At 36.4% G+C, this 19,364-nt stretch overlaps 1 protein-coding gene across 1 annotated transcript; it reads left to right on the forward strand.

Moving 5' to 3' along the window:
• The first annotated feature begins 13,439 nt into the window (after positions 1 to 13,439).
• On the forward strand, positions 13,440 to 14,823 carry LOC128198859 (uncharacterized). The gene is made up of 2 exons (XM_052886249.1): positions 13,440 to 13,742; positions 14,335 to 14,823. Exons 1-2 carry the CDS (start codon positions 13,569 to 13,571, stop codon positions 14,608 to 14,610), a joined length of 450 nt encoding a protein of 149 aa, XP_052742209.1. The 5' UTR covers positions 13,440 to 13,568; the 3' UTR covers positions 14,611 to 14,823.
• The last annotated feature ends 4,541 nt before the right edge of the window (positions 14,824 to 19,364 follow it).

Below are 19,364 nucleotides of genomic sequence, written 5' to 3' on the forward strand. Positions count from 1 at the left end.
ATTGACTAGCATACTCAATAAACAAACCTGTTCAGACGCGCTAACAGCACGCCCCCTTCTACCCGCGCAGCAAGTAGCATGCTCATAAATCGCACGACTGTTGATCCTTGAGCAAGCTCGAAATAAGCATTTTCATTATGAGTAATGTTGCGATACACATGCTAATAAGTAGCAACTTCTCAATAGTAGCATGCTTTCGTGCTTGAAATGAGCATGTGTAAAGTTGAGTAATGTTCTCCATATACTCTTATCAGATATTTAGTCGTCGATTATGTCAAGTGTAAACTCATTTAATCTTTAATTTAACTATACTAAGTTGCCTTTGATTTAGTTTATGATATCCTAGATTTTGTATAAAAAATGTGTCTGATAATAAAACAAAGATAATGAGATATTTAACGTAAGTAGGCAACTATAGTAACAATTTGCAAATGAAAACTGAAATTTCGCTAGAAAATTTGTACCAGAACTGCATTCTAGTGCAAACAAATCAGTTTTCGTTTCGTTCCATAAACTCTGTTTACGAACGAGCGATTTTGCACATTCATTTCCATTTTTGTTGATATTTCCTACGAATGGAAACTACTAACTAGATAAATTGTAGTTCCAGTGTTTTAACGAAATCTAGATTTATGAGATTTTGTAGGATCGAGGAATTTGCCGATTGCTGTTATACCTAATACATATTGGTTACAATACATATATATTTGATTTTGACTTAGTCATCGTCTTCCTGCGTCATCATCATCATCATCCTAAGCTTATTTAGTGATGATAAGGATGATTAGAAAGATTATTGTCGTAGCCATTCCTATTACATTAATTCCGACTAAAACATGCAAAAATACGTATTTATATGCGCTACCTTATGGATTCACTAGTGGACGCCTGCGACTTCATCCGTGTGGAATTCAGTTTTTCACAAATCCCACGGAACCATCAATTTTTCAGATGAAAAGTAGCCTATGTGTTAATCCAGAGTGGAATTTATTTCCATTCCAGATTTCAGCCAAATCGCTTCAGTAGCCGCAGCGTAAAGGAGGAACAAACATACATACGCACACATATATGCATTCGCCTTTATAATATTAGTGTGATTGCGGACCTGTATTGGAGACGAAATTTGTGAATTTGTATAGTCTTTAATAACGCCTGTGCCTGCCCTAGTTGAAAACCTTATGCAGGCTATAATGACGCCTAAGTAGTAAGGAAGGAGGTCTGGAAGAGACATTCAAATATTCTAATAATAATCATGAAAAATGAAGCAACATTTATTATATTACGCAGAAAAATAGTTTCCCAAAAATACATATTGTGTATGTTTACCATAGTTTTAGGCAATTTCCTATAATCGCCTGGTGCTTTCAAATACTATCCATGTTTATAATAATTTTCGTTAACGCTAGCGTGTGACTAACAAAATTATCAATTCAGTTCGCATAACCAGAAAGAGCAGTGATAGCCTAGTGGATATGACCTCTGCCTCCAACTCTGGAGGATGTGGGTTCGAATCCGGTCCGTGGCATGCACCTCCAACTTTTAAATTGTGTGCATTTTTAGAAATTAAATATCACGTGTCTCAAACGGTGAAGGAAAACATCGTGAGGAAACCTGCACGCCAGAGGATTTCTTAATTCTCTGCGTGTGTGAAGTCGGCCAATCCCATTGGGCCAGCGTGGTGAACTATTGGCCTAACCCCTCTCATTCTGAGAGGAGACTCGAGCTCAGCAGTGAGCCGTATATGGGTTGATAACGACGACGACGATATTAGAGTTGTAATAAAAATGTTTATTATAGTATTTACTTCTGTTGCTGCCTCACTTAGTAGGTAAACCTCTTAGGAGCGCATTATAAAACTAATATTTTACTGCATAAATATTCACGGGCTTACGCCGAATACTTATGAATATTTCAAGGATTGTACGAAAGCTGTAAGTGCGGTCCAAGTCATGAGCGGATATCAATTCACTTTCATAGATAGTTTTATTCTTAAAATTCCTTCAATCAAAACCAAGATTAGAAAAATATGTCTACTTTTATTATTATAAAATAATGGTGATAAGTAAAGACAGAAACTCAAAATGAAATATGTCAAATTCATTTATTTCAATTAGATTTGGTTTACAAGCACATTTGAAAGAACAGGTAGGTCATTGTCTAATAACCTAATGTTATTAGATAATGGTGATATTTAAAGTTGTAAGCTTAAATTTAAAATTACGAGGGTCCCAAAGCGCCTTGTTCTGAGAAGAGAGTTCCAAACGTTCTGAGGAAATACCGTACTCCACCATTTTTTATTATTATCACGAGCTCACAAATTCTCTTGGCTCATAAATACGTACATAACTTGTTAGTGTTCCGAATTTCAAATAATATAAGAAGGAGAAAAAAAATCATCGAGTTGCGAAACTAATGTGGCAATGAAGGGCCGATGGCGTTGGGTTTCAAGGTGCTCAACCTCGACCTCTGAACGGCGACCTCACAAGACCGTTGTGTTGAAGCAAGAGGTCCAGCTCTGGACGTCCATCAGTTGTCATTGATGATGGATGATGATGAGACAAAATCCTTTGTTGATAAAGATCATCTTCATGTAAACAGCTTATAACTTGAAGCTCATAACAAAGCTTTCGACAAAATCGGAACACGGACTAATTTTCACTGACGTTGACTTATGTAACTTTCTGTGACGACTTTCGTCTAGTTTTCCCGCTATTTTGTCTGTTTTAAGTTGGTGCCTTCTTGACGATAAACAAAAATCTATTTAAGGTTAGGCACTTGTCTATTTCCTTTCCTATGATTTTATTTGTTCTGCTAAAACCTCTGAAGTTTTCTACACGGCAGCGTACCAGAACACTAAATCTCTTGGCTTGGTACGTCTTTGCTAGTAGGGTGGTGACTAGTCACATCCGAAGCCTACCACCAGACCAGACCTCAGCCGACTTATAAAATATGAGACCATAATATGCCCCAATGCGGATTGGCAATCATTGGCCTAACCGCATTGGGGCATATCATTGGCCTAACCCTTCTCATTCTGAGAGGAGACTTGAGCTCAGCAGTGAGCCGAATACGGATTGATAATGATAATGATCCATATTAATATTATACATACTCGTAGTATTGTGTGAAAGTGAGATGTTCAGTTATTAAGCTTTCACGCTTTACCTTATTAACCAAACGAGTAACATAGGCTATATTTTATTCCCGTATTCACAGTACACAGGAACGAGAACTATGCGGGTGAAACCACAAGGCGTCTGCTATATATACTCTATACCTACATACAGACTTATCTAAATTTTTAGATTGTTCCACAATGAAGAGCTAACGAATTGTCAGAGTCCGTAGCTCAATATTGGGGGCTGACTGTCAAGTGGTAAATTAAACTGTCAATCTGGGGCGACGGGGAAAGGGATTGAATTGTTCCCATGATAAATTCTACTCTTTTTAAGAGCACTAAAGGTCATTATACTTTTACTACCCTTAATAGCTCAACGATAAATTGGTGGGACTCAACACCGAGAGGTGGTGGTTCGATCCCGGCCCTGTTGGTCTATTGGCCGTCATCGTCGTCATTATCAACCCATATATTCTCATGCTCACTGCTGAGCTCGAGTCTCCTCTCAGAATGAGAGGGGTTAGGCCAATAGTCCACCACGCTGGCCCAATGCGGATTGGCAGACTTTGACTTTGACAGACTACTGGCATAAGACGGTGGCTTATGCCAGTAGGGTTAAAACCAACCACGGCCGACGCATAATACCAGACCAAAACTTGATCCAATGGTACGTCTTTCACCAGTAGGGTGGTAACTACTGCAGCCTCATATTAGACTAGACCTGAGCAAAATTAGGAATTATAAAATTCTTTATTGACCCGACCTGGGACTCTAACTCTGCCAGAGAGATCGACGTAAATTGCTTTTTTAACCGACTTCAAAAAAAGGAGTAGCTTCTCAATTTAACGCAAATTTTTTTTCTATTTTTTTTTTGTTTGCATTTAACGGAACGGTTCTATTGATTGAAAGCCTTTGATAGCCTTTCGTGATTTAACACAAGCTTAATTTTTTCATACCTACCTACCTCTTAAGGTACTAGAATGGTGTCGGAGAGCGTAGTGTTGATCGACCTCCGACTAGGAACACCGACTAGGCTTACATTACACGGAGCCACTGATTGCTAGCGATTCAAAACTTGTGTTTGGATGTTCTTTTGTCCAGCTGTGACCATCCATGGGCTTATAATGATAACGAAACATTTTTTATATCTGAAACAAAAATAAAAGCTATTTTTTGTAATATTAAAATCCAATGAATAGTCAAATGCGAAACTTAATCTCTTAAAAATGGAAAATTAATCTCTTAAAATGTTTACAATATGCATGAAATTAATAATATAAACTGTAGTATAAAGGTCTATGGAATATTCCTAATTAACTATTACGAATGGATCAAAACTAAAAAATTAATGGACTACGGTCCAAATGTGGATTTTCAATGATGATGAGGATGATGAAATGGTGTCGATAAGTTGACGAATGGAAAATATCGATTGATCGAAAATAGGATTAGTACCTAAATTAATAATATAAATTAAAAATGTGAACAAAGTTGTGAAATGAAAATATTTTTCATGATTTTATTTCACAACTTTGTTCACATTTTTATGGACATACTTATGCTAAATTTACAGCTTTATGGTAGTAATAGTCTCTGCGCTAAGCCGTGGACAGTTGGATGGACAGACTGACATGGCGAAACTATAAGGGACTGGACTACGGAAAAGGAGTCATTGTGTAGTTGTGTACCTTCATATAACAGTGAGTAGTTATTACAGTGAGAGAGTCATTCAATATCAGACTGGCATAGCAAGTAGTAAATTAAACTGTCAATCATGGCGGAGATAGAAACGAGATGGCCGGCTTTGTGCTCTCAATAAATGCTATAAATATTCATGAAAAACACAGCAGTGAAGCTGTCATGAAGGTGTTGGTACCTAGCCCGCTCTACATCTATAGAGTTATTATTTTTAGATATCTTTATCATAGAGCGCTTATATTATTTCTAATTATTTAAGACTTTAGAAGTTTACTGTCGCCGAGACGTCGATGACTGCAGTCGGCGACGTCTCGGCGGCGGTTACTGAGCCGTGATAGCCCAGTGGATTATGACCTCTGCCTCCGATTCCGGAGGGCGTAGGTTTGAATCCGGTCCGTGGCATGCACCTCAAACGGTTCAGTTGTGTGCATTTTAAGAACTTAAATATCACGTGTCTCAAACTGTGAATGATAACATCGTGAGGAAACCTGCACACCAGAGAGTTTTCTTAATTCTCTGCGTGTGTAAAGTCTGCCAATCCGCATTGGGCCAGCGTGGTGGACTATTGACCTAACCCCTCTCATTCTGAGAGGAGACTTGAGCTCAGCAGTGAGTCTAATATGGGTTAATAATGATGATGATTATGTGTATTACTAATACTATGGTTATTTTTTATTATTATGGTTTTACTCCATCTGCTGATGTATGTATGTTTCTACATACAGTCAATAAAATAATCCTCGCCCTTAGTTTTTGAAATACGGTAAGTACGTACCTACACTAAAAATCAGATTACAATATTTTTAAGCAAACAATAATAATGATTTACGTAAACGAACATGCTTGTCTTGTTTTAAATTTAACAAAGTTACGTAGTTGAATTGCTATTTAGTAATTTATTCCGTAAATTTAACTTTCTGGATTTGTATAGGCCTAATTACTGTTCCCCGAGATCGAATGATTAGGCTTGAGTTACTGCGACGAGAGTTGTTAACTGGATTAGTGGACGATGTGGTACAAACAAATGGTTTATTTATTAGATAATTTATTTACTAGTCAACGCTCTGTTGTTTCACACGCGTAGTTTTTGTTCCCGTGTGAATACGGTGATAAAATATAGCCTATGATACTCACAAATAACGTGGCTTTCTAGTGGTATAAAAGTTTTCAAAATCGGTTCAGAAGATTCAGAGATTACCAATATCCTACAACAACATAAGCTTTACCTCTTTATAATACCAGTATAGACTACCCCGTTGGTAGGTAAATGTACAATAATTATCAACAAACTAAATCGGAATATTAGATAAGGGTCTATAAAAAAATTTTAAAGTTGAAAATTGCCTTGCAAAGCGCTTATTGCGTCACCGGGGTCCATTGTATATAGACTATTTCCTGTTAAAATATCTTAAGTATTTGTCTTATTAAATTTATAAAACCATTTAATACGCTGCCAAAATAATTATCACGCCAGAATCAGAAACAAAGGCGTATGAATTATAAGCTGAAGATCAGGGCAGGAAAACTGTAGATAATAATTCAAATCGAACAATAGGAATCCTGACCATTGTCCGGCGCGGGCGTATCACACGTAAATATACTACCGCCTTACTCGATGTGTGTGTATAAGTGTATGTACAAACAATTTAGAAATTAAATTGAAAAATGCATGTCATTTCATAAATTAATTATTTTAAATTATGTATTGTTTGTTCTTAAATTGTTATTCATTAAAATAACTATATCAACAAATTAATAAGAACAAGTTAATTATAATTATTTTAAGTTATGAAATGTTTAGCGATTTATACCCTCATTTTTAATTTGTTTGTTGGTAAAGTGCATACACATCGAGTAGGGCTCCGTTTGAATAAACAGACTCATGATTAAGAAACAATAAAATAATAAATAATTCTTAAAAAATACGTGATGTGAGCCATTATTTATTACGTTAACTTGAATTTTAAAATACCTACTTACACACATTAATAATTGTTTAAAAACGAGAAAAGGATTTTTTTTACCAATTTTAAAATTTTCCTCTCTTTACTGACCCATGAAGCTCGTTGCTTCTCTTTCTACAATCGCAAACGCTTCGAAAACAAATAAATGTATGGGAATGACATTCGTTATCGACAGGTCACGTGATCAAGTTATCGATCGTAGTTTAGTTTTAGAAACGTTAGCGTTTGTAAAAAGAGATTAGACGTGCCTTATGCCTATAGACCCTGACTCGACTGAGTTCTTCCTCTACTATGTTGTGAGTGGTGTTATATATCTATGTATAATTTGTGGACATAAAACCTCATTTCATCCTGATCAAGAATATCAAACCAGTTACAACTAGGTTTTAACTACTCGCTAAAATCATAAAACTATGACTTATTGAAAAAAAGTTGTGAGAAAAAAACTGCTTTCAAAACGCTGCACGTCTGTAAAGACTTAACTTTGTAACGCCCCTCAGCCGGACAATAGTGAAGAGTGCCCTTTGTGGAAATTTATTTGTTGATGTTTTCGCTTCCTGCGCCTGACTCCTATTTAACCGATGGAGGGTCACGGTTATATCCGGTGCGCCATTGTGAGGAAAATTCGCTTTTCCGCCCCAACACTGTAATGTTATAGCAATTAATTTAATTTAATATCACCTAAATTTGCTATCGTATTTAGCTACTGATACCAACACTTTTAACAGAGCTTATTCGAGGAAGTTATACCGCTATATAACACTAGCAGACGCCCCACGGTTTCACCCGTATACTTCCCGTTCCGTAAGAATTCTGTTACCGATAGAAACGGCCTTTTGACGGCCTCCGTGGCGCAGTGGTATGCGCGGTGGATTTACAAGATGGAGGTCCTGGGTTCGATCCCCGGCTGAGCCGATTGAGATTTTCTTAATATCCACTTGGCTATCACGATTACATCTCATCTCATCTCATCCTCTCACAAACATTACCTCTTTGTGGTAAAATGCACATAATTGAAAAGTTGCAGGTGCATGCTCCGGAACGGATTCGAATCTACCTTCTTTAAATCGAAGGCCTTTTGACTCGTATTGTCAAAAATATTTTTTTTTCTATCTAGTAGAACGCTAATGAACAGTTTAGGACCTTTTTTAAAAAGTGTCCACTAGACTGTTAAGAACATTTGTTAGTAGGTATTATTATCATTGCAGCTTATTTGAACGGCCTACTGTAGAGCCAGGCCTCCGTCTCTATAGAAGAGGACTAAAGACTAATAAATGTATGGGATCTGCGGACTAAGACTAATAAATGCATGTAATTATTGCATAACTTGGCACATGTGGCAGTTGCGCTAGCTAAATTTAGTTTCTGCATGAATTGCTTATTCAATCGAGGCACTTTAGATTGAAAATACATTCGGGTGCAATTTGCAATTTACTGACCGTTTCTGTGACTTGGAGACAATTGAATTACGATTCGATAGATTAAGATACACTAGAAGTACCCAACATGCGTTGCAATGTCTAAGAAAATTATAAGGGTTCCGTTTTTGTACTACGTACGTTAGGAACCCTAAACAATATATTCAATAAACCTTAAAAAAGGGAGTGCGCAGGGAGGAAAGTCATATTACTAGAAAAATGTTAAATGTGCAAGTGGAAGGACATAAGAGGAGAGGAAGGCTAAAGAAGAGATGGTTGGATTGTGTGAAACAGGAGATGTGTGTAATAGGAGTGGATGATGAGTTGACGAGTAATAGAGACGAATAGAAAAGATTGACATATTGTTCCGACCCCACTTAACTGGGATAAGGGTAAGAAAATGATGAAACCTTAATAAAAATATCAGTTTCTTTGTTTCTTCATTACACACAAAAAAATATGTTGGTAGTAGATAAAATAGCTGATTGTCTTTTATATCCTGAAATATTATAAATGCGAATTTGAGTTTGTTTTTTTGTTAAAATATATTTAATTCTATGCAAATACACTCGTGCAATATTTGGGGAACCTTTATAATTTATCTTCACTTTCAACCCATATTCGGCTTACTATTGAGCTCGAGTCTCCTCTCAGAATAAGAGGGGTTAGGCCAAAATAGTCCAGCACACTGGCCTAATGCGGATTGGCAGACTTCACACACGCAGAGAATTAAAAAAATTATCAGGTGTGCAGGTTTCCTCATGATATTTTTTTCTTCACGTGATATTTAATTTCTTAAAATACACATAACTGAAAACTGCACCGGATTCAAACCCAAGCTATTTTGTTTCTGGTCCCAAAGACTATAAGAAAACTAAACTCCACGCTGAAGCTCCCACCTAACATTACACCGAAGCCGCAGTAGTTATTTACCCATCTATGCAATCTAGTGAAATGTAAATTGCTCCATACATTGCGTCCAAATGCATTTCGATCTGAAATGCCCCGATTCAATAAGCAACCGATATCGGAGAGAGATTTGGGCCAACACGCCCCAGTGACACTGTCAAATGTGTCCCCCACTATATGACGTCGCACTTTGCGGCAGCAATATCTACCCATTTTGAAATATACAAAAACCGAGTGTTTCAAAAGAAAAACATCGTGCAGAAATCTACATAAGTACCTGAGAATTTACTTAATCTATATATATAAAAGAAAGTCGTGTTAGTTACTCCACTTGGGAGGCAGGGAGGTAGTTTAGAGCCAGGAGAAAGACATAGGATACTTTTTACTGTTTTTTTTCACACGTAGGATAAGGGTAGGGTAGGGGTATGGTAGGGGTAGGGTAGGGGTAGGGTAGGGTAGGGTAGGGGTAGGGTAGAGGTAGTTGAAAGTTTACATCGAGTTTCACGCGGACGAAGTCGCGGGCGTCCGCTAGTTCTCTATAAATGTGAAGTCTGCCAATCCGCATTTGGCCATCGTAGTTGACTATTTGGTTACCCCTTTCTTCTTTGCATTCAGAGAGGAGTCGCGTGCTCAACAATGAGCTGAATATAGGTTTTAATGATAATGACTTGACATTTTGTGACGCAGTTGGCACTGCTGTTGTCAACAGATCATGAGTTCGACTCCTAGCTCGGGTTAGGTTAGGATTGGCTCAGTTGTTTGATCGCACCAGTAGGCCTAACATGGGACCAAACGACTCATATCGTGTAGATGTAAATAGGCACATGTCAATAGCAGCGCAACCAAAAATATAGCAATCTTTTTTATTGCGTTGGGACGATAGAGATAAGACAGGGAATACTCCACCGCCGATGTCTATCGATTGAATACGTAGATGATTATAATGATATTATTTCGCGAAAAACAAAGAAGAATTTACGAAGCTAGCCGACTTTCGCTAGTCGAAGACACACACAAAGAAAGGAATATTCCGTGGATTACCTTTTAAAATGATCCTTTTATCAAGTGTACAGTCATCATCATCGACATTTTCTACGTACAGTGCTTTACAATATTTTTCTTATCCTACAATCTCAGAACAGCTAACTCCGGTTGATTAAAGTCTTCCCAAAGACCAACTCGCATCTGAGACGAGTCTTTGGAATTAGCACTTAATTTGCATAGTTCTACATTTTGTTTTGCGAACGTGTTTCATTTGTATAGTGGAGCAGAAACAAGATGGGGACATACTTGTTCTTGTAATCTTAACTCCTATTAACTTAGATGACTTAGGCTGTATTAAGAGATGTAACTTAACTGCTAGAGTGTAGTATTGAGTCACGTATAAATCACAATAGTATAATCTCTAGTAACTTGAACTTTTTATTTTCTTAAAAAGAATGTTTGCCATATGTTTTTTTTTAAATGACCAATATTCTCATTCTCTTCCAACTAGTCGGGAAAGACTGTATTAGACGACACGACAATAAACCAACGGGGCGGGAATCGAACCACCACCCCTCGGTGATGAGTCCGACCGCTCTTACCGTTGAGCTATAACGCTATAGCTCCTAATACAGGCCTTAGTCTTTAACTGCCTCGTTGGTTAGGATAATGAGGTCCGAAGTTCGAGTACTTGGTTGGGCTATGTGATAACGATCATGAGTCAAACATTAGCACCCCATACCGCATTGAAATAGCATCGCGGTTCTACGCTCCATATTCTCGCTCCTACAAGGGAGACCTGCTCCTGCAGTATGCCGTTGATATAGGCTGATAATGACTTTGTTTAAAAAATATTGAGAATTACTATGACGGCCTCCGTGGCGCAGTGGTATGAGCAGGGGATTTACAAGACGGAGGTCGGGGTTCGATCCCCTGCCGGGCCGATTGAGGTTTTCTTAATTGGTCCAGGTCTAGCTGGTGGGAGGCTTTGGCCGTGGCTAATTACTACCCTACTGGTAAAAGCCAAGGGATTTAGCGTTCTGGTACGATGTCGTGTAGAAACCGAAAGAAGTGTGGATTTTCAACCTGCTCCTTACAAGTTAGCTCACTTCCATCTTACAGCTAGTTTCTTCATGTAAAGCTAAATTAACAGTAAAAGTAGTAAGTGGTAAAGAAGACTTTATTTTTCCGTGAATAAGACCGTTACTTTTGCTTTATGACGTTACTTTGACTGTTATTTGCGATGAAGAAACTGACTGTTAGACTGGATCATCACTTAGGATCAGGTGAGATTGTAGTCAAGGGCTAACTTGTAAAGAATTTAAAAAAAAACTTTTTTAAAGAGCAACCGCTTGGTGTATTGACTCCATTTTCCTGACTGCAAAAAAAGTTATGTTTTAGTAGGTTGCCACTAGTCACCACAAACAGACAAACTAATTCCAAAAGTGCTTACAAACTACCTTTTTCTTTGAATTTAGAAACGAAAGCCAGAAGGCATGATTTAAAAAACACGATGGGCTGAAAGATAATTATAAACATACGTCCGGGACTGTACAGTTTCCTAAATCCTATGCATTTTAGAGCTACATTTCTGGGCGTCGGATGACGCAACCAAATGACCACTTGTCGCTGTAAGTGTCCCCGTTCGGCACCTATTTTGAATTTAGTACAACGACCCTTGTACCGAATGCAATGCTTGGGATTTGGGAACATCTATCTATATGGATGTTTTGCCAGCGGAGCGTTCGGATTTAGACCGTAGTGTGTGCTTAGAATTGATGTATTTCAAGTTCCCACTCTTGTCTCTACTGTAATGGTTTTTATTAGATTTTGCCTGCGACTTGCCTATAGAAGTAATGGTTTATTTGGCTATGCCTTAGAATTTCACCCGCGTAGTTCCCGTTCCTATGGCAACGTTTAGATAAAATGTAGCTATACGTTGTGAGAAAATCCACTATGAATTGCTTCTTTGGGTAGCTAGGTACTATATCTCGTAGGGATTAGTCAGCGTTACGGATGAAGGTTTTCTACATCCTTCTGACGCAATTATTATCGACATATTTCAACAAATTTCCAATTTATTTGCTACAAGCAATTCCTTCGTCCAGTCGTCTTGTTGGATGGCACAACATTCTGTATATTATCAAGGCATTTACGACCATTTATTTTTAAGAACGTCCTATGACATTTTATTTGCTGAATATGTCAAGAAGCTTTGTGTTCATAATAATATCAACCTTGTCTCTCAAATATTCATTTCCAATATTTTGAATTTACTCTGTTCCACCATGCAGATGTGTATTGTGCACCTTCGATGAGATATTAAAGTATTTTCAATAGTGCCGACAGGTTTTGACAGAAAAATGGCAGATAGGCTAAAATTGTTCAATTTTGTTTTGAATAATAAAGTTTACAAAATCTCTAAGAAAGTGAAAGAAAGAAAAAATATTTTTATTTGGTAAGTATTAAGCGTTTATATTAAATATTTAAGAAAAAGAAAAAAAAAGAAGAAAAGTGCACTGACCAAATAAATAATGGTCTCCCTCTCTCAGCGCTGGTTTTCAGTGAAAGCCTTTAAAAGGGTGACATCACGGTGACATGAAAGTGCAGTAGTAGTTTGGGTTGATGACCCTGGCAAGTGAGTTGAACCAAAATTCCTATCTATGGTACAATTAAGAACTAAAGTTTTGGATGCATGATCCGTAGTTGCCCAGTAGGTACACTGAAGATCTCAAATCATTGAAAAAAATATAATTTAACTTACTTATTACTATAGGTTCTTAAATTTATATTATTAAGTAACTTTATAGGCCGCGTACTTTGCATGTGTTACTGCGCATAATTTAACTTCTAGGCCGCGTACTAGGTATGTGTTACTACACAAAGTTCAACTTATAAGCCTCTCACTATATATGTGTTACTGCGCATAGTTCAACTTATAGGCCGCGTACTATATATGTGTTGCTGCGCATAGTTCAACTTATAGGCCGCGTACTATGTATGTGTTGCTGTTCATAGTTCAACTTATAAGCCGCGTACTATACCTAGTAAAGCTATTTCACAGGATTCCATTGGGTTCGTCTGTCGAAGAACTTCCATCCATTTAAGCCATTTAATAAATAAAAATAAGGGCGTGTTTACACTTGTCAGCCCGGATATATGTGATTTTAATCAGACGCACCAAAGTCTGAAGTTGTATTTAAAGGAAAACGCGTCACCCCCATGGTTTGCCTCGTTTGTAATTTTGTTAGACTCTCCATATACAAAATTTGAGCCATAATGGTTATGAATAAATATTATTTTTGGCAAAAAGATGTATATGTATAGTTTTGGCAGAACTTCGCTAGTTAATGAGAGATAATATGAATGCACCTTTATTCGAAACACAAAACAAATAAATTAGTCTAGGCATTTAAAACGAGTATTAACAGGAGATTAGAAAACTAAACACTTCATTGTATGCCGTAAATTAAGAAAATGCACATGCCTATTATATTTTTATTGATTCTCGTTAATGTTATTGTGTGCAGAGATTTCTACGTGGGCATGTTCAAACACAATGATATCCTCGTGGCTCAAGACAGACTATACAAAGAGAGCGAGTACCACAGCAGAGTTATTGCTAAATATGGAAGGATGTTCAAGTGCCCGGTATGCAAATTACTTTAATTAACAATTATTTATCTGTATTATTAAACTCAAGAATTTGTTTGTTTAGTTGTTTTAACCCGTAAATCTCAGGTTCGAATTCAAAAATCATTATTGTGCAGGATAGTAAATTTATAAAGAAAATCTATTAATTAATAATATCACACTGTGATCAACATCACATCATCATCATCACGAATAGCGGATCATTAACGAAATAGGGTAAAAACAGAAAGAGACGATTCTTTAAAAAGCGAAAAATTACATTATAATATTTTCTATATACTGATAATTTTGAACTTGTTGCCAAGTACATGTGATTTTGATTTTCGTCATTACTGAAAAACTAACTATATGAAAGAAAAAAGAATGTCGGAGAAACAAAAAACTTTATAGTAGGTAGAACATATTATGTTATTTTTCGCTTTTTAGTCTCGTGAGTAAGTACGTTAATGTTTTGAAGTCGGTTGTATTTTTTTTTTAATATTCTCTTAAGATAGAATATTGCCCAGTGCCTGTAATAGTAAATGTTTTTATTTCTTATCTCATTCGCATGGTATAATTTCTAATTATTTTGAAATTAACCGGTTTTCAGATAACCTACTTCCGAGTTGTCGACCGTCTCGGCATAGGTCGAGGTCCTACAGTGGAAATACTCCGCGGTGGTTTGCGCAAGAAATTCCTGGTCCTTCGCATCCTCTCTATCTACAACTACCCTGTATCCGTCAATATATACGTTGGATGCGAAAACAAAATGGCTAGAGAATTAACAACACCTCTCAAACCAGATACAATCACAGATAGAGGAAGTTTTAATAAATCTGACGTCACAGCCACAACTAAGGATGCATCAAAAGACGATAGTACTTAGTGATACAACTATTGTGAGTAATGCTACGGTCGAAAACAATTCGTACTATTGGTTATATGACTGAATAAAATAAATTGAAAAATAAAAGAAATAAATAAAAGCATAGCAGTTGCCTGGAAGAAATCCTAATGAATAAATGACTATTACTTAATAATTTGTTTTTTTTTTCAAATATTGGTATTTTTTTATTTATAAATTAGCCCTTGACTACAATCTCACCTGATGGTAAGTAATGATGCAGAAATACGATTACAGAATTCTACGTACGAGTAGAATTGGGTATTTTTCGAAGGTGATTTTTCCTACTTCATATATTGTAGGGAAAGAAAGGAAGTATCTAAGTTCCTCCCTTGTAGGTTTGTTCCTCCCTCTCTTACATGAAAAATGCCAGGTTAAATTGAATCCTTTCTGTAGTTTCAGTGTGAAGCGCGGCCAATGAAAAGACGGTCCGACAGATATCTCCAAAGTTCAAAATTGGACTTGTTTATTTTTTATTATTATAGAATTTACAATTATTATTAATTAATGTACTATAATTTTTTAGGTTGTAAAAAAATCACATATTTTCACATAAAAATAAAGAGAGTTAGTTAATATATATTAATTTATTATTAACATATATTATTAAGTTAATATGAGTTAACACTTCCATTGAGTTACTGAGAATCCTTTAAAAGTAATCCCATTTTAACACATATCCATGTAAATAACATGTGGTTAACGTTCTGTCGATTTAAAACGTCAAAGCCAAAGTCAAAATTTATTTGATTCAATCAGGCATTGTTTACAAACACTTAAAACGTCATGTCATGTTAAGATATAACTGAGGTGATAATTAAATGCTAAATTTAGCCTTGATCCGAGAATAACCCACAACAAACTCAGCCAAGGTATATTATATTTATCGCCATTTTATAATTTTGACTAGCTGACACCGCGCGGTTTCACCCGCGTGGTTCTCGTTCCCGTAGGAATATGGGGTTAATATATAGTCTATAGCCTTCCTCGATAAATGGACTATCTAGCACTGAAAGAATTTTTCAAATCGGACCAGTAGTTCCTGAGATTAGCGCGTTCAATCAATCAAACAAACAAACAAACAAACTCTTCATCTTTATAATATTAGTATAGATTTACAAAACATTCTATCTAGAGCTAAGTACACAGTCCTACAGTGCAATACATATACACAGTCGTATAATGTAAATGGTGTTTACGAAGCAAAGTCACACTAATTGCACATCTACGAGTATAATTATTCATACAAAAGATGTGTTTTTTGGTGCACAATCCCCATATTTCACAATGAAAACGGCATCCATTCATAATGAGCTGCACTTTGTCACGTGATTCATGCTTCGATTGGCTTGAGAAATGGCGCGTGCACTGAACGGGTTAACTTGATTACTTGCTCGTAGTTTTTTAATCATAGCGCGACACTTCTGGAATACTAATTTTGATGAGCCTGGTATGGTATATTCTTAGCACTACATATTTTGAATTGAAACAGATAAAAATGTACTTTTGAAACCTTTGAAAATCAAATAAATAATACAGAGGCATATTATTTTGGTTTGGCAAGCCCTTTAGATCATTCTTTTCTAAACCTACCTGAAGACTCATTTCAGCAGTGTGATGGTTCTAACGTCCAAATCTCCTCTCCTAATATAAAGAGTTGCTTGCCCTATACCATTTGGCTGGTGGTTAACGGCAAAGACGTACCGTCAAGCGATTTATGCCGTGTAGAAACCAAAAGGAGTGTGGATATTCATCCTCCTCCTAACAAGTTAGTTAGCTTCCATCTAAGATTGCATCATCTCTTACCATCAGGTGAGATTGTAGTCAAGGTATAACTTGTAAGGAATTGAAAAAAATCCACTAATTAAAAATCACGAACATAGAGATAGATAGACGCGAAGTATAACTTATTTTTAAAATAGTAGTCATTAAAAATATTCTAATGAAGATACTCATAAGTTCTTGCTACCAATACCTACACATATCGCTAGCAAAAACATTAGATAACTTTTAATATTGCTCATTGTGTTTTCCTAAACTTTCCAATTTTCACAAACCGATCGTAAATCTGCATCGTTTTGGCCCGAAGTTCAAAATATTACCCGAACGAAAACCTGCCCAAAGTGCCCTGGATTATTTTTAGGAGCCGAATGATTTACAATGTCGCCCGCACACTGGTCAAGATCCTATCCTAGTTTTTGACGGCCTCCGTGGTCCAGTGGTACACAGGGTGGATTTTATCAAGATGGAGGCGTTCGATCCCCGGCTGAGCCGATTGAGGTTTTCTTAATTGGTTCAGGTTTGGCTGTGGCTAGTTACCAACCTACTGACAAATACGTATCGCCAATCGATTTGTGGATTTTCATCCTCCTCATACCAAGATAGCCCGACCTATCTATACTAATATTATAAAGCTGAAGAGTTTGTTTGTTTGTTTGTTTGTTTGTGTGATTGAACGCGGTAATCTCAGAAACTACTGGTCCGATTTGAAAAATTCTTTCAGTGTTAGATAGCCCATTTATCGAGGAAGGCTATAGGCTATATATTATCCCCATATTCCTACGGGAACGGGAACCATGCGGGTGAAACCGCGCGGCGGCAGCTAGTAAAGAATAAGAATTAAAAAAATATCAAATCTATTAACATTCTAAATTTCAGCCAAATTGCTTCAGTAGTCATCAAAATAACTGAAATACGTCTTTGAAGTTCTGTTCTTTGAATTTTTATGTTCAAAAGATTTTGATAATAAATCTTGCTCAAATGTATAATGAATGCTTTCATTATACATTAACTTTAACTTCATAAACATAGCAATGTTATGCTACAGATTGCGTTCCACCAAACTATCTAATCTATTCTGATCCGATCGTAAATTCTGCGAAACTCGGCGAAGATTTTAAAATATTGCCGGAATTATGGATCGCTTGATATATCCGGGATTAATATTTAAAATTATGAATAGTTAACATAAAATTCGACGATATTTCTGTCGTGCTTTAGTTTGTTTTATTCAGACTAAGAACGTTTCTTAGAAACGTTCTATATTTCAACTATCCTCATATCAAATTTTAGATAAAAAGTTTTAAATATATTGCGTCTTAAGTCCTTCGTTTAGGTACTTTTGACGTCCATTTACAATCAGTAATACAAAGTATACAATATTAAATATTTTACAAGAAAACTGAAAATCTATACTTCTATATTAATACCAGCGGACGCCCGCGACTTCGTCCACCCTTACACCTCTTTATCCAGCCCTTTCGCAAAATCCGTTCTTAGTGGATACTTTATAAATATAAACTACCTCCCTGCCAAATTTCAGCTTTGTACATCAAGCGGTATTCGAGATTTCTTGATGAATGGACCTTTCACATTTATATAATAAGATTATAATGAGGTAAACTTTACGGTGTTTTAGGGGTAATATCTGAATCTAATAAACCGATTTTGAAAATTCTTTTACAACTAGAATACTACATTATTTGTGATTGTCATAGGCTATATTTTATTGCCGAATTCTCACGGGAACTGAAGCTACGCGGTTAAAACCACGGTGCGTCGGAAGGCACAAAGACCAAAATATTATAATCGCCGGTGTACTTGTATACAGTGATGGGTGTTTTTTTTTTCGGGAACGCGAGCATTAATTCGCCGTCGGACGCAATATGTCTTCCCGAACTTTCCAATTTACACAATCCGCTCGTAAATCTGCGGAGCTTTGTCTGAAATTTTAAAATATTACCGAAGCGGCGCGGCTCTGAGACACCCGGGTTTATGTTTTAAGGGTTGGATTATTTATTACTAACAAGTGGTCGTTTTGACTTGGATGGTCATTCATATTGACAGTCAAGTTTGTCAGTAGTTTGTTAGATGACGAACTCTCTGGCGTAGTTGGTAGTGCGGTATTCAACAGAGCAGTCCTGAGTTTGACTGCCAGCTCCGTCAGTTTAGGATTTTGAATTTTATACCTGGCTTTAATTAACACAGCACTACCTTGGTACCGCCTTCAAACTGATCGCACTGAGAAGGTAGCACATATGATGTTATTTTTCGCTTTTTAGTTTAGTAAAAACGTTTTTATAATTTTGAAGTCGGTTGTATTTTTTATTAATAATTTTTAAAGTTAGTTAGTTTTAGTTAGTTTATTTATACTCGTAAACGCTTCCACGGAAAACCAGCATTGCAACTGCCTGCAGCTTAATGCTGAGTGGGAGACCTTTACTTGGTCAGTACACTTTATTTTGTTGCTTCGCTTAGTTTAAAGTTTCTACTGACCAAATAAAAATATTTTTCTTTCTTGCTTTCTTCTTCTTTCTTATACTTGGACAATTGACGATTTGGACTGGACACATCCTATACTAATGCAATTAGTTCATCTTTTAAAATATTTTCGATATGCTGTCCCTGTCAATTCGAATTTTGGTACTACCTGCAAAGCTGCAATATTAATTTTATCAAGTTCAATTTTTATACTAATATACTTTGGACATAGTCAGTTAAAGATATTAACTAAAACCTTTTAAGATTGTGAATATTTAAGTTAGTATGGTTCTCGTTTGACCCCTGAAATCGGCACAATTGTAAATCGCCAATCGAGATCGTTGCCTGTTTATTGCTGATAGGAGCAAAAAATCTGCTATAAGCTTCCTTATTAGAATAATCATTATATTATATTTAAAATAGGACTGCAGAAAAAAGTAAAAACATAATTTGTTTAAGTAATAACTGTCGATGAA

This window comes from Bicyclus anynana, chromosome 16 (genome assembly GCF_947172395.1).
Source record: "Bicyclus anynana chromosome 16, ilBicAnyn1.1, whole genome shotgun sequence".
NCBI classification, from domain to species: Eukaryota; Metazoa; Arthropoda; class Insecta; order Lepidoptera; family Nymphalidae; genus Bicyclus; species Bicyclus anynana.